The sequence below is a fragment of the Lontra canadensis genome, unplaced genomic scaffold (genome assembly GCF_010015895.1).
Source record: "Lontra canadensis isolate GAN:19392208 unplaced genomic scaffold, GSC_riverotter_1.0 scaffold406, whole genome shotgun sequence".
Classification (NCBI taxonomy): domain Eukaryota; kingdom Metazoa; phylum Chordata; class Mammalia; order Carnivora; family Mustelidae; genus Lontra; species Lontra canadensis.
The window spans coordinates 12,761-37,570 of record NW_022631400.1 but is presented as its reverse complement, the minus strand read 5'-3'; the positions used below and the strand labels follow the sequence as shown (position 1 = coordinate 37,570).

The 24,810-nt window shown below is 54.5% G+C and overlaps 1 protein-coding gene across 2 annotated transcripts in view; it reads right to left on the bottom strand.

Annotated features, from left to right (window-relative positions):
* Window positions 1–20,329, bottom strand: part of GPR137B (G protein-coupled receptor 137B) — a 43,078-nt gene extending 22,749 nt beyond the window's left edge. For both annotated transcript variants that reach the window (XM_032850392.1, XM_032850393.1), the window contains exons 1-2: window positions 19,895–20,329; window positions 3,126–3,175 (exon numbers count right to left, since the gene is read on the bottom strand). In XM_032850392.1, coding sequence (XP_032706283.1) covers window positions 3,126–3,175; window positions 19,895–20,302 — 458 coding nt within the window. In that variant the 5' untranslated portion in view covers window positions 20,303–20,329. The remainder of the gene's footprint in view (window positions 1–3,125; window positions 3,176–19,894) is intronic.
* Window positions 20,330–24,810: the final 4,481 nt, after the last annotated feature.

Sequence of the window (24,810 nt, the reverse complement as noted above, 5' to 3'; positions counted from 1 at the left end):
AGGTCAACGTCAGAGAGCAAAATCATAAATGTGGCAAAACAACTCTGTTCTGGGAAAGGTAGACGAAAACCTACAATGGAAAACATTACTGTGTCTCCTCAGAGTTGGACGGGGTTTCTGTAGGGCGGGGCGGGGGCTGCACTAGATTTGGTTTCTTTCTTTCCACATGTCTCTATTCACAAACTTCCAATGCTTTTCTATTTTATGTTTTTTTCTAATGAGCTTATATAACTTTCATAATGAAAAAAAAAAAAAAAAACCTTGCAAAACTTAACTCTTCCCCCGGGGCCTGCAGCTCTGGAAGACAGGGAGAGATCGGGAGGTGTGGAGAGAGCGTGGGGCGGGGGTGGTGCAGAACAAATCCTATGGCAAGGGGGCATTTCCACGGCAACAGTGTTTGACCACCTGCCCCAGAATGACTACTTCTCAGCTCAAACACAGGGTCAGGATAAACAGCCTATAATGAGAAAAAAGACCAAAGGAAAAGGAAATCAGTGGGACCGGGCATCCGGGAGGATGACTCTGCTTGTGAGCCCACAAGGATCGGGCGGGTCTGCAAGTGCAGACAGTCGCTGAGGCCGCTGACCGCAGGGCCTGGGGACCTCGGTGCCTGGCCTGTGGGCTGCCCGCGAGCTCCACGCGCAAGAACTCTGCTCCCTCCGATGCCAGGGGAGAGTGTCAGCAGCTTGTAAAGCGTGGTTTAAACTTCTCTTCTGAGATCTGAGATTCCTTCCAGAATGGGAAAAGCAAAGCCTGGTTCGTTGCGTTTTTTACTCAAAGATGGAGGGAAAACAGTTAAAAACGCCGAAAATCAAAGTGTTCTGAGCCCCACCCCCCGCGCGATATTCACGCCTCCTAAGCCAAAGACTGACAAGCAGAGCCCGAGAAAGAGAAAAACTGAATCACACGGGCACCAACTCCAGCAAAGCTGAGTGTGCGGGTGTGTCAGGGAGAGAGGGGACTTAGGGGAAATGAAGCGGTTCTTGGCGGGGCTGAGTATAAACCACCTTCAGAGACTCGGAGCGGCTACCGGAGCAGCTGGGGGGAGAAGCTGCCACCACTTCTAGAGCGACGGCTTGTGCTTCTTTCCAAGTGAGCTGTGGTTCAGTCAGGGAAGCCGGCCTGTTCAAAAGCCAACATACCAAAGCACCTCGAGGGATAAATCATGGCCTGAAATGTCTGCAGCAGCATCTGGATTAAGAGAAGTGGGGAATCGGGGCGCCTGGGGGCTCAGTCGCTGGGCCGTCTGCCTTCCACTCGGGTCATGATCATCGAGTTCCGCATCAGGCTTCCTGCTCTGCGGGGAACCTGCTTCCCCCTCTCCCACTCCCAGTGCCTATGTCCCCTCTCTCGCTGTCTCTCTCTCAAAAAATAAAATATTAAAAAGAAAAAGAAGTGAGGGATCAAACAGAGAAGATGGAAGATGGGCATAAACACGAATAAATCTGAGCATTTCTTTATTATGATGTAGGAGTCAAGAGGCTCCTCCCACCGGACTCTCACCCTCCTGGCTTCAAGAAACTCTTCGGTCTTCTCCAGCCCGAACATCTCACCCAGTTGAATTTCTCCTGGTGTTCTCTCTCCATCTCTGCAAACCCCCTCCCACTGAAAACAGCCCATCCTGGTGTCTGCACTTCGGTTCCAGGATCAAGAATTGCACCCCCCACACACACACCCTCACATCTAGTGGACCCCACCCCGCAAGGGCTCAGAGGCTGAAAACTTCTGAATCAGCCTTCCTTTCTGACCAGTGCTTTCCTATTCCACTTCTAGAAGACACCACATTACCTCAGCTTCAACCAACCACTTCCAAGATAAGACCAGCTACACGATCCAATCAGAATCTCTTCCTCCTCCCCAGTCTTCACCCATCCTTGGCTCCCCAGTCCCTGGGTTGATTCATATTTCTAGTCAAGAGGCTGGAGGCTTAGATTATGGGTGTGGAGGAAAGGCCAGCTATTTTCTTACCAGAGAAGGGAAGGGATTGTGTACTTGGAATTGCTCCTTTAAACGGTTCTCCTTCAGACCAACATATTTTCATGGTGGACCGTCAAGTCCCAGCTGAGTAGTCTAGTAGAAACATGCACCAAACTACCCAAAAAGTAGTGAACAAAGACTTCAAGTTTAGGTGAGAAAAACAAACATGGCACCCTGAGTCTCATGACTTCTCTTTTAGTCCCAGTATTGTCGTATTATTTTCTGAATTTCAGTTTCTTTGGATATAAAATGGAGATCAAAATATACATTTTCATGATCTTAAAAGTTCTCATCATAAGAAACAGCAAATTTTGTAACCATGTTCGTTAATAGAGGTTAACTAGACTTACTGAAGTGGTCATTTTGCAATAGGCCAATATCAAATCATCCTGTGGGACACTGGAAACTAATATAACGTTGTATGTCAACTATATCTCGAGAAAAATACACTTCCAGAATTTAAAAAAAAAGTGTTCATAAATTTAAAATTATATATTTAAATAAAATACAATATGCACACATTTTTACATATTTTTAAAACCACAAAATAATTAAATATTCATTTTGATTCAAGAAGGTAAGTGGCCAAAATTGCTTTCCCAGAAATGTCTGCTCATGACATTGGAGCTCGCCTGAGCAGGGACATCAGAACGCCACACACCTGCCCCAGGTCTTCTGAATGCCTTGCATCCTTTCCCCTTTGACCAAGTCTGACCATTCTTTAAGCCACTGGTTTCTTTGCTCTTGGGGGTGCTGGGGTCACAGACCTCTGAAAATTTGGGGAAACCTACAAACGTTCTATATAGGAAAAACAAGCCTATCCAACTCTTCATGTAAACTTGCCACGTAATTTAAGGCGCTCCCTTCCAGGTTACGAACCCGCCCTTTCAGCCCAGCACTGACTGACTTTCCACAAAACTCCTATGGCTCTCACAGTACACAGCAGCCCAGGCCAGAGACTGCCCAATCCCCCGAACTTCACCTGCTTCATCGGGTTCTGGGAGTTTCAGCATTGTTCAGGACACCTGCACAGGGCGTTGGCTCCTCAAGGACACAAGCTACATTTCTGCCTCAGGCTCCTAACCAAGTCCTAAATAGTCGAAAATATATTTTCCAAATGAGGATAGAAATCCCCCCCGGGTACTTACCGGTATTTGAGTAATTCTGGAGAATATTTTGACTTGGCTTTGAAAATCACCTGCAATGACAGACAACATCAGAGTTGGGACACAGTATACCATCACCGACAACCCAGCAAGTCCTCGTTCCCTTTACACCAGCCACCAGGGCCCGGGTTCTGAAACTGAGACGTCAGCTTTGTGAGAGTGTTTGTTAAGTAAAGACTTTTCAAGCTCTCCACACAATTCCAAAAGTAAAGATATTTATTAAGCGTCTGCCTTCAGCATCCTGGGACGGAGGCCCGCATCGGGCTCCGCACTCAGTGGTAAGGCTCCGTCTCCCTCTCCCGTTCACCCTGCTCATGTTCTTTCTCTCGCTGTCTCTCTCTATCAAATAAATAAAATATTTAAAAAAAAATAATGGAAAGGGTTAAAAAAAAAAGGCACATTCCCACAGGAATTTCCCAGTCTTTAAAGGACTGCTGCAAATCATGGAGAAAACATGTAGCACGCAGCAGTTTTCCGAACTTACTTGGCCACTTACAGTCTTCTGAGTATTCCGAGGAACAGAGTTTGGGAAACACTGCCCTAGCCACCAAGCATGGACAGACACTGCCCATGCCACTGTTCACCACAGCCTTAGTAAAAGTCACGGTGATTATAACACAATAAACAAGAAGGGTAACTTTAAAACAATACTCAGACCCCACCACCCCTTGCGCAGGGCCACCAGCCATGTAGCCCCCAGAGCTCGAGGGCCCGTGGGTGAGGCGTTCCACCCTGAGGGGCCCCGGAGCCTCACCCACAGAGCTCAAACTCATCCCTGCCTGGAGAGGGAAAGTGGTCGCCAGGGAAAGAAACAACCTGATCTTCAGTAAATCATCTGATGCTCTCGAAACTAAGAGCCGAAGTGGCAACCACATCAAAAGACAAGCCTGACCAGGATTTGTAAAACTCAACCCACGGCCGATCATCCGTGACACATCTAGGTCTTAATGCAGCTGGGTGTACTCAAGCTGAGAAAATCCTCCTTTATTCTTTAAGTTAGTTCTTAATGTTAAGGTCCTTCAAGTTGCACTTAAATTCCTGGCATTTTTGAACTGCAATGTATGTATACACACATGCACACACGCCCCCACACACGTACAAATACACACATATGCACATTTTTACAACACGGTGTCCGCCTCCGTTACTTAAGGTGTATAAATATCCGGATTGAGCCTCCAGGAAAATAAATCCAAACTCTCCTACTCACCCCCACCCCAATCTGTGCTTCAAGAGACGTCACTGAATGTTGATTCATGCCCAGAACTGGAGCTAAATGCGCTGGTTAAGTGCTGATCTCTGACCTGCCGGGGGTCCCTTTTCTCACTGCCCATCTCCTACGGTCTGCACTGGCTCCCCCTGACCGCAGCAGGGCCTGGGCTGGTTGGAGGCAGCCCCTGAGGGAGAGGCAGAGGAAGATTAATCACCCGTCCCTACTTTATGGTGCTCCTGACAGCACGGGCTCTGCCTGTTTGGTACAAAACCAGACCCAGAAAATCGGACAGGACGAAGACAGAGACCGTGAGAGAAGCTGAGGAACTCTTGAGGCCGGACGAAAACTCGTGCCATTCTCGCATTCAGACTGACGGAGCGCACACCAGGTCGGCAACGTGGTGCACAGAATCTGGACTCGAGAACTAAAGATGGGGAAGAGCTGGTCTCTGACCTCAAGAAACTCACAAGCAGACACACACACACCAGAGGTGGGAGGAGGGCAGAGAGGTGTGAGGTGATCTGAGGAGATGGGGGAGATGTGGACAGGTGTGAGGGGGCGTGCAAAGGTGTGGGGAGGTGCAAGGAGGCATGAGGTGGTGCAGGGAGCTGCAGGGAGGGGTGAGGACGTGTGAGGAGGTGTGAGGAGGTGTGACAGGATTTCTGAAGGTGTGAGAAGGTGTGAGGGGATTTCTGGAGGTGTGAGGGGTATGGGAAGATGTGAGGAGGCACGAGATAGTGTGGAGAGGTATGCAGAGGCAGGAGGAGGTGTGACGGGATATGGGAAGGCATGAGAAGTGTGAGGGGGTATGAGGAGATATGAGGTGGGAGGTGTGAGGGGGCGGATGAAGTGTGATGAGACGTGAGGGTAGGAGAGAGTGTGGGGAGGTGAGAGATGGCAGGTGTGAGGGGGCATGAGAGGGTGTGAGGAGACATGATATGGTACGAGGAGGCATGAGGCAGGGAGGTGTGAGGAGAGGAGGCTGCCGGGCAAGGGGTACCTCAGCGCCCTGGGGAGGGCAGCATCACAGCCACAGGGCTAGCCCGTGAGGCAGCGGCCGAGGCTGGGAACACCCGTCGGGCCTGGGCAGCAGGACGCAGGAGGGTGGGGTGGGGGTGACCCAGTCAGCAATCAGGGTGCAGGGGTGAGGACAAGATGCAAAGGGCCTCTGTGGGCTGAGCAGGAAGGGGAAACAGAGGCAAATCGAAGACAGAAGGTAAGTGAGGAATGGTCCGGTCGGGGGTCAGGGAGACACAGGGAGTGACTGCTCAGGCTACAGCGTTTCTTTCGGGACTGATGAAAATCTTCCAAAATCGGCAGCGGGAAGGCTGCGCAAGGTTGGGAATACAGCGTCCCTGAAATGGGGCGCCACCTGGAAGGGGGGTTGTGTCCCCACAAACACGCAGGAGCGGCAGGGAAAGAGCAGCGGAGCAGGGACAGAGGGGCCTGGGCGGGGCCGGGCCCGGTGGGGGAGAGGGGAGCACTGCAGGTGGGGGGTGCTCTGGGGGAATGAAAGAGGGAGGCCCCGCACAGCGGCTGGGACCGTGGTTTTAGCTTGGGGAGACCCAGACAATGAGAAGGGCTCTCGGTGTCAGACTGAGGGAGGGAGAAGCCGGACAGCAGAGGGAGGTTGACAGTGCCCCAGAGGGAGGCGGATGGCGGGAAACTGAGGGGGCCCAAGAGGGGTTGCAGGGACGGCCGGTGGCCCTGGGGGACTGTGCGGTCTGGCTGGAACTCTGACGTGAAGGGACAGTCCAAGGTGCTTCCTGGGGAAAGAGAAAGGCGAACAAAGGGACCAGGTCTTTCCCTGCCGTCCCACTGGTGTGTACAGAGTCGGGGAGATCGGGGAGAACAGCGGGGTTTTCCAGAGCGGTCGCTGCCGTGAGGGCTGGAGCGCAGGGCGGGGTGGGAGCAGCGGCCACTTCCCTCAGAAACTGCCGCTGCCTCTCAGAAAGACAGCATTTCCCCTCGCAGATGCCCGTGGTCTCAGCATCACTTCCACTGCGGTATAAAGTCCCGCCCAAAACTGTAACACGGGAAGAAAGCTGGGTGACTTCCCGAGAGGTCATCCAGGGCTGCGGACGCCACCGTGAGCCATCCTGTCCCCTCGGGTTCTGATTTAAGACCAGGTTCCAGGAAGGCAAGAGGGGAAGCTGGAAGCCCCGGAAGACCCCTGAGGCTGCAGCAGAATGTGGGCAACCCCCGGCCTACCTGCGGGCCTGCCTTGGGGGCCGTCGGTAATCCCAGGCCCCTTGCACCACCTTTCAGAGGATGCCAGAGGGCCCAGTGGATGACGTCCTCGCTGGGTCAGAAGCAGAGAGTCTCTCGAGCAGCTGTTGACCTTGTCCCCTCCCCTCATAAATCACAGTTCCCAACCCTCTCAGCAACTGTTCTCCTCTCTGAACTCCCGCTTGCCTGTTCTTCCTCCCTCTCACTCACGCTGGCATTTGCTGCCTCACGATCATTTTTCCCAACGTCATGTTGGCTGCTTCTGGCAGAACGTCCCATGCTCTTCTTTGTGGGTATGACAGTGTCCCTTGTGCATTCAGCGAAATTAAACAAAAGTAACCGCTGTCCCCAGAGGCGGTGTCCACGGCTGAATGGAGCCCTTGCTTCCACACTCGCACTCGGTTCAGAGGCTCTGTACGCAGTCGCCCTGCTCCACACACACCCCGCCTGGCCCAGGTCCCTGTGACTGCTCTTCGGGGCCACCGCTCCCTGGAAATGGAACATGCCAAACAGACACTCCCCACCTGTCCCAGCCCAGCAGGCTCCAGGCTGCACACACCTGACCTGCTGTGCCAAGGGGCCGGCCACGGGCTGAGGCCCCGGGGAGACCCTCCCAGCAGCCAAGCAGGCCAAAGTCAAAAGAAACCAGTATTCTCTCCACACACTCTCTTTAAATGTATACATGCAAATTCACTTGAAAATGTTACAATTTGGGGCCACCTGGGTGGCTCAGTCCTTAAGCATCTGCCTTCGGCTCAGGTCAGGATCCCAGGGTCCTGGGATCAAGCCCCGCATCAGGCTCCCTGCTCAGTCAGAAGCCTGCTTCCCCCTCCCACTCCCCATGCTTGTGTTCCATCTCTCGATGTCTCCCTATCAAATAAATAAAATTTTTAAAAAAGAAAAACACGAAAATGTTACAAATTTATGGTAGGTTTAAGCTTCATTATAAAGTATGTCACATATACCCGAAGAAACTACCTAACTCAGGGACTCCTGGGGGGCTCAGTCGGTGAAGCGTCTGCCTTCAGTTCAGGTCATGATCCTGGGGTCCCAGGATGGAGTCCCGTACCGGGCTCCCTGCTCCGCGGGGAGTCTGCTTCTCCCTCTGCCTACCGCTTCCCCTGCTTGTGCTCTCTCTGACAAATTAAAAAAATTTTCACAAAAAAAAAAAAAAAGAAAGAGACTATTTAGCTCACACTCATGTACCCATTGCACAGTTCAACCTGCAACACAATCATCTTTGCTCCAGCTCAGTTTTATTTTTAATAAATAAAAAAGATATCACTGATGCCCCAGACATCTCTCTCCCCATTTCTAATCCCTCCCTCCTCTGCAGAGGTAATCACTTTCTGAATCTAGCCTTACCATGCCCAGGAAGGCTTACGCTTCTACTGTGCGTGCATGCATTCACAAATAACTCACAGTATATCAGTATACTACATATAAAAAATACAGAGTACCATCCTGGGTGGTTTTTTTACTTCATCTGAACAACATCAACACTCTCCACACCCTTCTGCAACTTGTTTGTTTGCCCCTCCTGACAGATTCATAACGTCTGAATGTTGGAATACACATTCTCACTGAGGCCCAGTGTCCCCCTGTCAGCAGGCCGCAGCTGTGTGTCCTTCTCTGGCACAGAGACACGTAAAGATGGTTAAGAGTGTGGACTTGAGCTGGCTCACCCGGACCTGAATCCTGGCTCCAACAGTTGGCAGCTGTGTGACTTTGGAAAAGTTATGTAACCTCTCTGTGCCTCAAGTACCCCATCTGTCAAATGAAAGTACCCACCTCGCAGGTTTCTGAGAGGATTAGGTGAACTAACACACATCCAGCACTTAGACAAATGCCGGTCACCTCGCAGACACTCCGTGTTTAGGTGTTTGTTAGCCCGCTGCTACTAGTCCTTGTACATGTTCTCAAACCATGACTCTAAATGCACAGCTACTAAACCGTGACCACAGAGCCCTTCTTGACCATAAAAGGAACTTTCACACTCTGAAAGGTTAGGAACCAAGACACATTCGCTGTTTGCGCTTATGGACCCTCCGTGCTGCCCACTTCCTGATACATCGGGGAAATTATGCAAGCTTGAGACGCTGGTCTGCCCAGGTGACAGTCGGCGGTCAGCTGCCTCCCTCTGAACTTCTCTGTGCTGAGCACCCTCACTCACCAGAGCAGGGTTACAGGACAACAACAGTCTCTGAGACCCAAAGGGGGCACTTCTCCCCTTCTGCAGGAATCCGAGGACGTGCATAAGCTCTAGGGGGCTGGCCATCAGGTCAGCTCTCTATGAAAGTGAGGGCGAGCCTGGTGTCTTCATGGGCGCGGAGATGGACCATGCATTTAAAGCCATGGAAATCCATGGAGGAAAAAGGCCATAGAATTCTGTGGTTCCAGAGCCTGAAGCCTCAAGACAGGTGGGCTCTGTCTGGGTCCTGGGCGGGCCCCATGTGAGGGGCCTCCAGGGAGGTGACTGGGCTCCAGGGTCAGGTCATCACCATTTCAACTCCTGCCTTTGAACTTGGCCAGCTCACAGCCAGAGGAGCAAGTCCGGCTCACTTCCTGGCCTCATGCTGCCCCGAAGAACACAGACAGAGTCCCAGCAATGAAGTGAGCTGCTTTTGCATGTGATCTCAGGAAGGACCGTGACCCTGCCTCGCCTCTGAACTCGCCGGCAAGTGGTGCTAGCTGCGTCCCACCCTCCTGACCGCTCTGCTGTCCTGTCCCGTCAGGCTGACCCGACATCCGAAATGCCGCACAGTGGGGCAAGGAGCAGGACTGGTCTCGCGCCTGGACTGCCCCGACTCTCAGTGCTCACTCGGGGAGCAGAGGGAAAGGTCTCACAGGAAAGCGGCACCTTCACTTGCTTCCTCCCATCCTCTCCTGTTTCCAGTTTCCACCCATTCGGCCAAGTTCTGCTCCCACCTCCACGCCCCCAGTGGCTCAGGACAGCCTCCCTGTCCTCATCAACAGAACTGGGTTCCATCGGACAGTACCCACACCAGCCAGACCGCCCATTAGGCTCTAGGCCGGCAGGCAGCCCAGGAGGGGCAGTGGAAGCCCAGAGAGCGCCTCTCGAAGTCCGCCAGTAGCACACCGAGCCTGGCCCTCAGTCCCTGCTTACCCTCGCTGGCAGGCACCCGAGCGGCCTCAGGGATGTGGCTAGCCAGACAACCGACAACCTGCTTGGTTCAGCCCTGATGACTTCTCTTTGCCTTTCTGGGCCTTGGTGTTCCTCCGTGAGACAAAAGGGTTTGTCCCAAAACCCGTTCAGGTGCCTTCTACCTTTAAAACTCTAGGACATAAAGGGCCCTGCCAGAGGGCAGCCTGTGGCCTGGGAAGCACCACCCAGGCTGCTGCAGCCTGTTCCTCAGGGCGTGGGCCCCACCTGTCAGGGGGAGGAAGGAGCCGGGCCCAGCAGCCCCCACAACAGCCCGGGCCACAGAAGCCCAGTCCCACCCCAGGCTCACCAACTCCGCTGGGCAGAGGCCACGGGGAGAAGACCCGCCATCTCGCTGGGACAGATGGAGACTGACCGTGCAGACTGGCCTCCCGGGCAGGATCCTCTCTCTTCAGCCTCGTGAACGGAAAGGACCTTGACCACACAAGGTGCCACGATCATCACTACGTTTCCAAACCGCTCCTATGGCAACCGCCACCCCAGGTCAGGATCCGCCGGTGGAGGCCCTGCCTGCGACTGTTCCAGACGTGCATAACACGCACGTTCATAGCAGGGAGGAGACCTCTTCAGCTCGGGAAGCTTAGCCGGCGGGTCAGCGGCCAGCTAGGCCCAACGGCTCCAGGAAGAAAGGCCCCATGTGACCACAGGGGCCCACGTCTTACCGCGGCCACAATCCTTGCACGGAATCCCCCAGAACGACAATGTAAGATAGCAGGGAAGATGCCGTGGGTGTCTTTCCCTCCCCAAAATAACTCTGCCTCAGAAGTTATGTCAGAATTCTGACATTCCCCGGGAACTCTTGCCCTGGCTGGGAGCAGTGCAGTGCTGGCTACGGGCCGCCCACGGGTGGCCCCCCAGATCACGTGGAGTCCCACCACTCGGTCAGCAGGCGAGGCCTCTGGGAGGCAGTTAGGTCAGGAGGGTGAAGCCCTCGTGAGGGGCATACAGTGCTCTCTCTGCTCTCCACCACGTGAGGACCCAAGGAGAAGCTGCCATCTGCAACCTGGAAGGGCTCTCACCAGAGCCCAAGCATGGTGACACCCTGACCGCAGACCCCCAGCTCTAGAACTAAGAGAATAATTTGCGGCAAAACCCCCCATGGTATTTGGTTACAGCAGCCTGGGGAGCCCAAGACAGCGCAGACGGTGCTCCTCATATCCACCCCTGACGGGACGGACCCTCGGGACATTCCAGAGAGGAAGCAACGTGGCGGGACATGGGGACCGAGGCTTCCTTCTGCTCCTGGAGCTGCCCCGGCTCACCGTGGGCCACTGGGTGGGGCCGGCAGGCACCAGGATGGTGAGGGACAACCCACAACCCATCAGAAACAAAGAAAGGAACTGAGAATGGCACAGCCCATGAGGACAAGACCCGGGAGGAGACCCTGCCACCATTATCTGTGAAGGGCTATCCTGGGAGGAGGGACTGTATCTGCTCAGAAGTGCCCCAAGGGCAGGAATGGGAGCCAAGCAGACGTCCCCCAGGCAACCCCTCTCCGCCAGCGCTCTGAACCTCAGGAAGCTGCCTCTGGTAACAAACCAGAGCACGTGGATTTGCCTTACATTTAAATAGTAACAGATGTCACTGGTTCTTTTAGAAACATGCAACAAGCACCCTACAGTGAGATGAAGGAGGGACCTAAGTCCCCAACCTTCTGCTGGAAACATCCCACTTTGTGTCACCACTGTAAGGACTGTCCCCAAGTAATGCTGGCCAGTAGCACAAGCGATGTTCGTCACGTGGTCTGTTTTCCCACTCAACACGCACCTCCATTGAGGCAGGAGCCATGTTTGTCCCCAGTCCTGTCTACACAGCATCCAGAGAGTCACAGGCTCCCAGAAACACATGACAGCCCACCTCCACGTCTGTCAGTGGGGGAAAGGGTGGCCAACGGGGGCAGATACCTATGGAGCAGCCTCCAGCCTCAAGAAGCAATGTCATGACAACTGCCACGACATGGGTGACCCTTGAAAACCTCATGCTAGGCGAGAGACGCTGGGCCCAGAGGGCCACTGACGGGGGGATGCCTTTGGTGGGAAACATCCTGAACAGGTCACTGCATAGAGACAGAAAGCACACTTGTGGCTGCCCGGAGCTGGCGCGAGGGGAAGGGTTTGGGGAGATGGAACCGTTTGAGAAGTGAGCAGACGTGACAGCTGCAGAGCAGGAGGGGCTTAAACGCCACCAAACTATACGAACACAATGGTTCCTTTTATGTTGTGTGAATTCCACCTTGATTTTAAAAACATGCTCATTGACTGAGCAGAGGAGTCTCCAGGTTGCAGTGGAAACTGGGGCCACCGTGTGACAACTGTGCGTGGACAGACGTGTGCACCGTCCCCTGGGGCAGGAGTGCAGCCCTGACCGGCGGAGGGGGGCTCAGCCCGCAATGAGCCATGGTGCTGACATTCCGTGCGCTTCTCTCTCTGCTGCGTCTGCCACCGGTCACTCACAAGGCCTTATGGGCAACGCATTCCCCCACAGCTCTTAGGTCTGGAAACACCCGAAAGGGCAGCAGGAGGTAGGGGGCAGCCTGGGGAGTGTATCCCATAGTGTGTGGGGATTTCTGCCCTGCAGATCATGCTTAACAAGTGTCTGCCATGAAAGGGGTAGAGAGCTGATGATGTCACATGCCGGCCACAGAAGGGAACCTGTATCCTGGCAGCCAGGGGCTGGGGAGACACAGACAAGGGCCCTGAACCGGGTTGATGTCTTGTGACATCATGTCTGTCCTTCCCCATAGTCAGTGGCCCTTCGGGGAAGAAATTCCAACTTACTGCCTCTGGAACAGCACTCTCTAAGCAGGAGATGAGAACCCAAACCCGTTTCCAACTTGTCCCAGCAAAAACAACAGGATAAAGATGGGGTGGGAGCTTGGTGATAAACGCTGGGTCTGTTCTAACCTTATCCTAAGGACCAAATCCAGCTCACAACCTGTTTTTGTATGGCCTGTGAGCTAAGAGCAGTTTTTATATTTTGAAAGATAAATACACACACACACAGAGAACACATAACAGAGATCACACGGAGCTCAGAAGGCCTAAGATATGGACGCAGGCACCCTGCACTCCTTCCTTTCACGAGGCCCTCTGCACACAAATTTGAGGAAATCAACCCACTTGTGGAGAAAAACCACTCGGACTTCATCTATCCTCATTGGTGAACAGACTCTTAATCTGAGCCCAGGGATAAATAAAAAGTAAAGTATTTACAAGGCTCTGCAGGCTCCCTGAGTGCCAGTGCAGCAGGCATCATCACGACCACTGGCTGAGAATATTTCTGTCCCGAGAAAACCTGACCTGCCCGAATGTCAGGCCTGAGACGGACCCACAAACCAGGAAGAGGCTCCTCTCCCCTCGCTAGAGCTACAAGGACAACAGGAACCAACTGACCGAAGCCGTTCTCCAGATCACGCGATCCGCTGTTCTCAAAAACCTGAGTCTTCCGAGCGATGTCGCTGGACGAGCAGATTTCCACTCTGCCAACGACCTTCTCCAGGCAGGCCACCCCTCACCGCCCTGATGGCGTCCCCTCCGGGATGCTCTCCTCCCCGGCGCTGGAGGCCTTCGGGGGCCGAGATGAGGGACACACGACTGTCCCTGGTTGGGGAGGGCACATGCTGTTGGGACACAGCCGTGGGCATCCCCCACCCCACTAGGCCCTGCTTGTCTGACCCGGGGAAAGACAGGGGCACAAAAAGATGCCACAAAACCTCATAGGTGGCAGGGTGTGTGGGACCTAGACCAAGGCTCCTGGTGGAGACAGGAGCTGCAGGTCCATGCTCAGCACACAAGGACACAGCCAGGGGGCTCGGCTCTGCTTCTGCTGTTGGGAAATCAAGGCCTCAGGGTCAGGGAAACAGGACTTGGGGTCGGCGGAGTCTGACGGCTCCCAAGAGTGCGGAGGGTATTCACGAAACGTGGCTCAGCTTAGGCCAGCGCTGAAACAGTGATAACCAGAGCGGAGAGAATTAAAAACTTGCGCTCCAGTGAGAGATCTTGGGCAACTGGGCTGTAGAATCAGAAGGCCCCTTCTTAGGGAAATTTTTACAAGTGAGGCTCGGAAGCTACTTCCTAGGAGGGGCTGGTGGTGGATGGTCAACTGAATGCAAATAACGAAACTTCTCCTAGGTTCCAGGCGTGCCTGCCCTTGCAGAGGCACATACACAGGTACACACACACACAAGCACACACAGGCATGCACACAGAGGCTCACACACAAGCACACATACACAGGTACACACAGAGAGGAATGCCCATAAGCACACACAGGTACACACACAGGTACACACACAGGCACACACACAGGTACATACACATAAGCCACTGAGTGACCACAAGGGGCCAGTGTCTGGGACCGAGAGGTCATGGGTGTGGCACACAGAGGTGAGGCCAGCCTAGTCCCTGCCCTGGTGTGACTGTTTGGTCCCAGCTTTGAAATAAGGTACTTGCGGACTGTCAAAGGCCTGTCTGTGTGCTCCTAAGCTTCTTACTTCTTCATAATCACGTACAGGCCTAGAAGCGTCCCTCCTCACACCTCCAGGATTTCGACTCGGCACACAATAGTATTTGGTAAACCTTTTTTTTTTAAAGATTTTATTTATTTGAGAGAGAGTAAGAGAGAGCGCATGAGAGGGGAGAGCACTGGAGGGAGAAGCAGATCCCTGCTGAGCAGGGATCCTGATGCGGGACTTGATCCTAGAACTCCAGGATCATGACCAGAGCCGAAGGTAACCAAAGGAGCCACCCAGGCGCCCCATGGTAAACATTTCTTGATTAAGTGGACTGCCCAGAACCCCAGCAAGACTCACTTATTCCTAAGATCAACATCCCCTTTTCCTGGTGGGGGAGGGAGAGATGGTCCCTGATTAGATTTTGACTGCCTCCTGGTTCCCTATCACCAAGGATGGGGACAGAGTACATTTTGAGTTGGGGTGGTGTGTGCAGCAAACACAGGCTCACGGGTGCCGGGCCTCTACCCCACTCTTCATCCCAGGCTGGTGACCTTGGACAAGTCCCTAGAAGCCTCCAGGCCTCAGTCGGTTCATCTGGAAGAGGAAGGGCTGGGCTGCCAGACCCCCACCCCCAGCTCTCGGCTCCAGGAGCCGCAGCGGTGAGCTATTCCCTTCCACGCTCGCGCTAAGGGAGAGCCAAGTGTCCCTGCCACTTTATAAACACAAATGTTGCAGCATGGCACCACAAGTCATTTGGATGACACGGTGCGGGGATAAAAGGCAGAGCCGGCCCCGGGGGTCAGACCTTCAAGACCGTGGTTTGGTATCTGGGCAAGAGCCAGAGTCACTCTTGTCAGATGCAGAAAGGGCACCTAACTGAGGTGCAGAGGGTACGACACAGACAGGCTCTCCTTAAAGCAGCTCCCTCCAGGGGGATGCACCCCCGGGGTCGCTGCTTCCCTGATGAGGAATGTCAGTAACCAGCCACGGGAGGTACACTAGGGGTGAAGCGGGGAATCGAACTCGGTCCTGCCCACACGGTCCCCCCTCCTTCCATGCGCAGTGCTGCCCCCTCATTTATAGGCCTTTGCCGACACACCAGGACCCCTAGACTCCCATGATACGCTCCAACACCCTCCATGAGCCATAGTTCCCCACCCCCAACGGCCCTGCAGCAGCTTCCCAGCCGCCCTCAAGACGCACTGTCATCCTGGCTTCTGCGTCAGCATCCATTAACCACACCCCATGTCACCCCGTCCCCAGAGTTCACTTCTCCTTTTCCTTCCTCAAAATACCCTTCAGTCGTGGCAGGAATTTGTCACTGGGCTCAAGACAGAGCAGAACCAGTGGGACCTTGAGCCCACTCCACTCCACCAAACTCGGGTCCCTAAGAGTCTGAGGTCCAGACCCGTGATTCCAAGGGAAAACCGCTGGAAGGGACGGCTGAGCCCATGGCCACACCAGCAGCTCTATAGACAGACCTGCTGGCCCAGGGGCTGCCTGGGCGCAGAAGCTGGTAGCCTCTCTACTGGGTCTCAACCCCACAGCCTGGTGTGGAGGGCACCACAACAGCCCAAGCGAAGACTCCGGTGTGCTCTCGGGGTCCTGCTCTGCTCGAAACCTCTGTCTGAGGCAAACGGTGCCAGAAGAGCAGGCTCCAGAGGACATACCTCCGTTCAAGCCTCGGCCCCATCACTTCCTGGCGCAGCAAAGAGCTGAGTGGGAGGGACGCCTGGGCGGCTCAGTCGGTGAAGCCTCTGCCTTCAGCTCAGGTCATGATCCAGGGTCCTGTGATCCCATCCTGCGCGGGGGGCTCCTTGCTCAGCAGGGAGCCTGTTTCTCCCTGTCCCTCTGCCTGCGGCTCCCCCTGCTTATATGCACGCTCTGTCTCTCTGACAAATAAAATCTTATTAGAAGAAGAAGAAGAAGAAGAAAGAAGAAAGAAGAAAGAAGAAAAAGAAGAAGAAGAAGAAGAAGAAGAAGAAGAAGAAGAAGAAGGAGGAGGAGGAGGAGGAGGAGGAGGAGGAGGAGGAGGAGGAGGAGGAGGGATCTGAGTGGGAGTTTGGCTGTCCCCAGGACTGGTACTGGGGGACCAGAACCAGATACGACAGGTACTCAACACCCCATGTTCCAAAGACAGCCCCAGACGTTTGGGGCCAGTCACACACCTCACACAGGGCCTGCTAAGAGTCAGCAGAACCAGTCCTACCACCAGCCTCCTCCCCACATTCCAGCCTGTCACAGGAGCCGGAGAGCGGAGAAAGGAGTCATCAGCCCCAGCAGGAGAGCAGCGCTCATGCTAGGAGATGCAACCCTCATCCCCAGTCACTGAGGAGAAAACCCCCAAGGAACTGCTCAGGGGGGTTAGGAAGCAGGAACCTCATCACCTCACTCCATGGACAGTGATGTGCTGAGATGGGAAGGCTCAGACACAAGGGGTGTAGACATGACAACAAGCAGATTCTGGAGGGTCCCAGCAGAGGCCCACCTGTGCCGTGGAGGTCTAAGGGCACCAGGACTTTGGCGGGGGCGGGGGGGGTATCTACCTCCACCTGGGATTTCTGTAGGTGGCAGAGAAGGAAAGAGGGCAGGTGGGGACCTGGGAGGAGACTGAGGGTGGGCACCAGCCCCTGACCTGTGTGGCCGCATCTGCAGAAGGGACTGGGTGGAAGGCGGACAAGCAGAGGGAGCCAGGATAAGACAGAGTCCGCCATGCGGCTGCAGCCCCGTGACTGGGTCACCCCCAGAGCCCAAGGTGGAGCAAAGCCAGCAGTGAACAGGCAGAGCGTCCCGTAAAACCACCCTGCACCTCCTCGGGCCAGCCCCAGAAGAGCCAGATTCCAAAGACGGGGGGCGAGGCTAAGCACTCAGGACACACCCTTCCCCTGCACTTGAGCCCTGGACAGAAGGGACCATGGCCCTCCAGCGGCCAGGGCAAGAGGAGGTGCCGCGGATGCTGCAGGGCACGATGGGCCAGCTCCTGACCACCCCGCCCCCCAGAGGGAAGATGGTAACACCTTCTCCCCGGTTATCAGGGAGGCTCCACACAGACGCCTAAGCCAGCCCCAGGCGCTGGGCCAGGTACAGAGCACAGGACAATGACAGATGAGACTCCCTCCAGCTCCAAGAGCACCTTCTAGCTCTTCCCCAAACTGCTGCCATGGTGCCCCTCTGCCACGGCCCTCTCCTTCTTCCCATCAGCCTCCCCAGCTGCCACAAACCCGCCTCCTGAGGGCTCGGGTCCCATGGAAGCCTCCCACAGCTTAAATATACACCACCTAAGTCCCCTGAGTTATCGCTAAACTGGGTGGGGTATAAGGTTCGTACCCTCTAGCCAGGGGTTTGGCTCCCAGCAAACAGGGGCTGCAATTACGGTAGAGTATGATTCCCCTCTGAACACTGTACCACAAAGCACGGGCCATTACTCAGATGCCAGAGATGTGGGGGACCTCCCAGCGCCTCCATGCCCCGACCAGGTAACCTTGAGGGAGCCACTGAACCTCTCTGACCATGCACAACACGGGGACCGTCTCATCACTACCATCAGAGGGCCCTTGCGAAGAAGAGGCCAAACCAGTTCGAATGAAGCCTGGCACCCAGTTGGGCTTCTCCATTATCTGCTGCTCACCCCCTCCCTCCCAGATCTGATGGACTTGTTCTGAGATGGGCCCCAGGGAAGCGGTAATTCTTAAAAGCTCCCTGGGCTATTCCAGTGGTTGAGAACCTTGTCTTAGAGAAGGCACGTGGGAGAGAGAGGTAGGGAGAGACGTCAGAGCTGAGAGTCAAAGGAAGGGTGACCCCCTTTCTAGCTCCCCAGAAATATCCGAATATTTGTCAGGAAGCCAGAGGATGGCTTTGCTCTACAGAGCCTCAAAGACCAGCACTTAGGTACCCCCTTTTCCTGCCAGCCACCCCGGAGATATGAAAAGCAACAAGAGGTGGAAGATACAAAGAAGCCCGGGCCAGGGCTTGAGGCCTCTTGGCTGGAGTGGCTCTGTCTGCCTGGTCACTCTTTTCCTCGCTCAGCACTTACTTGCCAACCAGCAGACAGCAGACGGTGCAGAAAATGTGCGGCCCTGCCCCTAAGCCAGCTAATGCAGAATTTGCATGTGATTAGCACAGAGCCATGGCCCCAGCCTGTGTTTTCCTTTTTTTTTTTTTTTTCCTCTTAGAAAGGAACACAAATACCTAAATACAAAACACGATCACAGTCTTAAAGTAATGTCAGCCTACCTGACCTTTATATCTTGCTGGAACTACCCCTTTGGATCCAATTAAAAAAGCTAAAGTGTCAGCAGTAGAGCTGAGGACTGCCTGAGTAACCAGCTTTTGGGCTCAAAGGTAATTTTTTGACAGATAATACCTATGACTCGTGCACTGGAAAAATATGTGGCTACACCAGACTTATCAGAAGGCTGTGAGCGCAGAGCTGTTTTATAAGACTATCATGGCTACTAACTAGTACCCAGCTATTCTGGAGCCAGACCTGTTTCCTGCCGGTTGTCTCTGGGGCTCCCACAGTACGGCAATCCTTCTCTACTTTTTCTTGCCTTTCTTTTTTTGAAAGACGTTTTCTTTAGAGAACAGGGACACTTAAAAAAGGAGAATGCCCGCCTGCATCAGGCGTCTGTCGGTGAGAGAGCTCTTCAGTTACCCTCACCAGATGACACCGGCAGAGTCCTTGTGGAAATAGACATTTCAGGGCTTGGAAAGCTAATGAGAATCAGAGATGATGATGAGGGCGTTGTGTAATTAAACCTTTTTGCAATACCTGACATGGTATTTACAAAGCACCTTACAATCCCCGTCCTTTCCTTAAGTCACAGCAGCCCAGTCAATTCACATGTTATCCCATTAGCTTATTAAAAGTAGGCCTCATAAACTAGCTCCTCTGTGCCCATAAAAGAGCCCCGGTAAACTTTATGGTTTTTTCTTGGGGCCTCTCCATCCAGCTCAGACAGCAAGCCTTGACCTCCCCTGGAAGCAGCTGGGGAGCTGGGTGTCACCCCCAGACTGTTCAGCAGCCCTGAGAAATGAAGTCCTAAGCTCTAGTTCATTCAGCAGGGCTCGAAGCTGGAGATCAAAAACATCTCATTCCAAATGGGGCGGTCCCGTCCTGCCATTACTCAAAAATATCAGCGTCTGACCCCAATCTGGAGGCCAGCGTGCACATGACCTTTCCAGGCTCAGGTCAGGTGCTCTGGGATGACCGGACAGAGGAGTCAGTCTAGAGGTTGAGCCTCCCTGGTGGGCACAGCTCCCGGCAGGCCGCGTTCTAATGTGGCGGGAAGCGGCCCCTGTGCACGGACAGGGCGGGCCCAAAACCCACCGGTGGCTACCCGGGCAGGCCCTCACTTTCTCTCTCTGTCGCCTCATTTGGAAATGGGCGGGTGGGGGGGAGAAGAACGGCCTGCAGGTAGGACAGGGCTCAGGCGACCCCAGAGCCAGTGCCTTCCGCCCACCCTCTGGGCTCCGCGACCGCCCCCGGCAGCGCAGCCGTAGGCCCTGCAGCTGGCGCGGCGCGCGGGGCGGGGGGGCTCTCCCAGGTGAGCGCCCGCCCAGCCCCGTGAGCGCCCTCCCCGTCAGGTGAGCGCCCTCCGCCCCAGGTGAGCACCCGCCCCCCCCCCGCCGTGAGCGCCCCCCAGAGCCCCCCGCCGCGCGGCCCCGCTCACCTGCGTGAAATAGAGGTTCATGAGCGTGAGCGTGAAGAACTGCAGGCACACGGGGAAGCAGTAGAGCAGCCAGAAAACGAAGGGGCCCAGCGCGTTGGCAGCCACGAAGTCCCTGAAGTAGAAGGAGAAGAGGACGGTCCGCAGGGAGGCCCAGATGAGGCAGAGGAAGAGGAAGACGCTCTGGTAGCTCAGCCGCTTGTGGCCGTAGCGCAGCACCAGCCAGAGCTGCGCGTAGATGAACACGAAGAGCAGAGAGTAGAACGCGGTGTAGACGACGGTGAGGCCGAGCTTCACGTAGGGCGGCACGGCCGGGGTCAGCGTGGGCGGCAGCGAGTCGTTGCGGAGCGGGTCCCACGGCGGAGCCGCCATCGGACCCGGGACGCCGCGGCGGGGCCGGGGGCGCCTCATCTGAGCTCGCGGCCCGCGCTGCCCCCGGGGGGGTGGGTGAGGGGGTCTCGGAGCCGCGCGCCCCGCCCGGAGCCCGGCGCCCGCAGGAAAGAAAACAAGCGGCACTTCCTCCTGCCGCACCACATGATCCGCGGGCGGCCCCGGCGGGGAGGGGCTGCGCCGCGCCCGCCGCCCCGCGCGCCCCTGCGCTGCCCCGCGGCCCCGCCGCGCGCCCACCCGTCCCGCCCCCGCCCTGCGCGTCCCCGGCGCCGCCCCACCCTCCGCCCTTCGCCGCCGCACGTCGGACCCGGAGCCGCACGCGGCCCCGAGGCCCCGCCGCACCCCGCACTGCCCCACGTCAGACCCCGAGTCGCGCGGCCCACCCCGCCCCCCCCAGACACCGCGCGTCCCGCACAGCCGGGTCCAGGCGCCGCCCCGCCCCCTCCACCGCCCTCTCCGCCCCCGCCCCGGATACCGCTCGTCCCGCCGCGCTCAGCACCTGAAGTCCCGGCCCCGCGCCGCCCCGCTCAGGACTCCCCGGGCCCCCAGCTCTCCGCCGACGATGACTGACTTGTTTCGCAGAAGTTAATTCTTTTATCTCAAAACAACAAACTTTGTCTTTTTTTTTTTTTTTTTTCCCTTTAAAAGTAAAACTGGCTGTGAAGGGCCGGCGTTTTCCCGCGGACTCTAAATCCAGAAGTGCCCTGCACGAAAGCCCGTGTTTGTGGGGTCGCGCACGCCGGAGCGAGCGAACTGGTTCCTGTGGCTCCGGCCCCGTCTACGGGGGACAGGAGAGACCTCCCCGGAGACCCGGCGCGCCGGCTGCGCCCCTCCCGACAGCGCGCTAGTGCGGCGAGCGCAGGGCCGGAGCCCCCGAGGCCGCAGGACTCCGGGTGAAACGCGACTGCTCTGCGCTCACGGGCTCCCGCTCCAGCCCAGCCCGGCTGGCCAGACCCCACGGCCGCTCTTTTGCCTCCCCGGAGAGGGTCGCTCCTCCCAGACGGAAAACTTGACTTGCTGGACTCCCCAGGACGTCTGTGGGGCGGGGAGTTGGGGAGTGCCTGGGGCAGAGAAGGGATGCCAGGCTGACCTCTGGAAGCGAGTCTGGACAAACAGAGGAAAGAGGCCCGGTCTGCAAGTCTCCAGTAATTCCTTGTGACTCCTTTTTTTCATCTTTATAGTCAACTTCGTGCCTAATTGTATGTTTTTTTCTGAACCGGGCCCCGTGGAGCCTGGATCCAGCTCTATGTTTCCTCCAAATTAGTGTTTGCACTTTGCCAATCCATTTCAGGTGCTTTGTAAAGGCCAAGTGTGCCTTTGGTGTCAAGCTCCTTTTCTCCTTCCTCTTTCTCTTTCCATGGCGGAGAGAAAACAGTGCCCCCTCCTCTGACCTTGGTCCCCTCAATCCCTGCTGCACAGGGCAGTTGGAGTGATCTTTTTTCTTTTCTTTGTCATTCCCATGACTAATTCCTTTCGCTTGCCCCTCATCTTCCAGAGAATATAGTCCACATTCCTACCCTAGCTCACCTGCCTGACTTGTCTCTCTTAAGAGGTGTTACAGAGTATTAAACACCCTTTAACTCCCCTACACCTGGAAAATTCTTTCCACCTCTTCCTCCAACAACTGGCCAAATACTATTCATCTATAAGGAGGTTGCTTCCTCCAGAAAGTTTTCCCAGACTTCACCGCCCACCATCTGCTCAGGATTAGGTTAGAGCACTTATGTGCTCACCAAGCAACCTTGCATAATTGGCCTGCCGCTGGACTTGTTTGTAAGTTTCCTTAGGCTAGAAACTATGCCTTGTTTACCAGTGTCTTCCCTGTGCTTGCCTGGGCATTCATAAAAAATTATCTGTCAGCTGTCCTCAGAATTCGTTCAAATATTAAAGGGTGAGAAGAAAGCATCCAAAGAAGGAAATCTGTTTGCCCCTTGATTGGTTGCTGAGGTCCTGCTGCCATGAGGCATCTCTCCCAGCTCTGAACTTCCTGTCCCAACTGAGGGTACAGCTATCTAGGATCTAGGATCCCCCCCCCCACCAGTTGCACAAGTGCCCTGGGCCTGCAGACCACAGTGTGCCCAGCCTGCAGGACTTTGCATACCCTCCCCATGCTCCATGCCCCCTAAAATGCATCTGTCCAGAGGACTAAGACTTCCAAGGCAAGAAGAAGCTCATTTAGATAAACAGATCTTTGCTGGTGCTCTCCTGGGGAAAAGCACCCTATCCTAGTCAGTAGGACAGGCACCCTATTCCATGCTGATTCCTCTGCAGAAATGTAGGATAATTAGAAACCACACAACCCCGCAGCCTGCTCCATCTAGGATATTAATAAAGGCGCCCAGAAGGCCCACACTCATGGGGGAAGAAGTCAGCGGAAGGAGGCGTGGCTCCCCCCCCCCACAGCCGCTTATCAATATTCATAGGTGTAGGTTGTTAGACAAAACCTCTCAACAGTCCCACTTGCCCCAGATTTACTGCTGGTTTACATTTTTAAAATTCAACCCCTAAAAACTTTGTGTCACGTGGCTTGCCAGATCCCACTCCTGAAAGATTCCTCTTCTGCTCTCAGCAAGGATAGGTTGGGACTGCTTTGCCGACCGAAACCGACAGAAAAGCCTAACGATGATCACCTCGTTTCCGTGACCAGCACGTAGTAGGAGTTTGATTCATGATCAGACGAGCCACTGACCCGCTGGCTGCCCTTTCTGTTTGTAGCCATTTCTTGTGGGGGTTTTGGTCTAAACAGCAGTCTTAAACTTTCAGCGCTAAGGGTTTCAAAGATTTCGGGGATGCTGAGAGATTCAAGGGGGAGCAGGTGAAGCAGTGTGAGTGAGAAGGGTTTCGCTGGCTCAGATTACTCTGGTGCAAAAATTCCTATTTCAACAAATAAATCTTACCTGTTGTGAAATATGAATGACTTACGCACCTGTTTTTGTTCCTCATGCTTGTAATTCCTAAATTAAAAGACTAGCGGGGCACCTGGGCTGCTCAGTTGGTTGGGCATTCAACTCTTGGTCTAGGCTCAGGTCAGGATCTCGGGGTCATAGGATGGAGTCCCACATCAGCTCCCTGCCCAGTGGGGAGCCTGCTTCTCCCTCCGCCTGCTGCTCCCCCTTCTTGTGCGCTCTCTGACAAATAAATTATAAAATCCTTTAAAAAAAAAAAAAAAGGTTTCATTCCCCCCCCCCAGTAGGAAGCATATCAGATTTTAACTCAGTCAGGTAGCCACAGTGGGGTTATGGGTAACAAACTCCAGATCTAGGACAATGCTTAACCGGTTTCTAAGCAAACGGACAGAAAGTACAACCCTCCTAAGGGTTGCTCAGAAGTGCCCTTTTCATAATTCAATCATCTCATTAAAACTTTGATATTAAGTGGATCTGGGGGAAAGAAAGGATTTAGTACAAATTGGGGCCCACAGAGGTCAAGAGCATAGAATATTGCCTACTTGCCTGAAAACAGAACGAAAAGTTAACTACCGTTGAAAACCCGAAAGCATACCCTGCTCCAGGGAAGTAATTTTCGGTGGTTTGCTCAAGTTTCGGGGGAAAAACTCAATCTAGTTCTTTCCAGGATTTCTTGGAAAGTCGCTTAAGCAGCCTTCCACTGCCCCCCATCCTTCTTCATATCCCATTATTGTCTCTAGAAAATGCGGTGCTTTCCTCTGGGCAGAGAAAGCCAAGTCCATCTGTGGCATTTCATAATGTCTCAGGGCCTGAGAAGAACCATATCTTATTCAGGGGTAGAAGGTTCATGCACAGCAGGGAACATTAGTCATTAAAATTATACCCCAGGTCTCCCAGGCGTGCACAGGGTTAGCCACCGAGAGTGGCTGGAATCTGTCCTGCAGAAAGGCTGGCTTCTGGCCATGGCACAGGGCAGAAGGAAGGAAGGTGAAGCGTGTGTGTCCCAAGTCATTTGGAGAAAGTTTCAGAGGCTGGGCTGCAGCTGGGTTTCACGGGTCCTGAAGCTTCCTTGCTGTTGGGAGACCTTCTTTAAGGAAAGAAAAACAAAACTACAAGTACAAAAATTAGTTAAAGTTTAAGAAGCTGAGCAGTCCCACAAATATTACAAAATCCAGAGGAAGAATGCAGCGATTTTACTAATGAATTGTCTGAGGCATTTCCACACACTTTGTTCCCTTTATTTTCTGGCTGCCTGCACCTCTTCACGGAAGAAAGACTCTGCAGTGTCATCGTCTGTGGAGACAGTAGAAAGGTCATTCTTTTCTCTAGCACGATTAATCGGATACCGGTTTTATTACTGAAGGTCAGGCGAACTGCGACTTCACAGCTAGTTAACGGGAGTTATGTCGATGTTTAGGATTCCTGCCCGGTTGGGAAAACATCAATGAGCTTGCTCTCACTTATGGTTCACAGTTTTCGGGGCATGTCCAGTTCTCCTGGGCAGTGCTGAGCGTTAAGGAGTCTGAATCAATGGCTCTCATAACCCAGTGGGTGGTGATGGCCCTGTCAGGGGCTATGAAAAGTTTAAGTTCTTTTTATATTATATTATAAGTCCCATCTGCT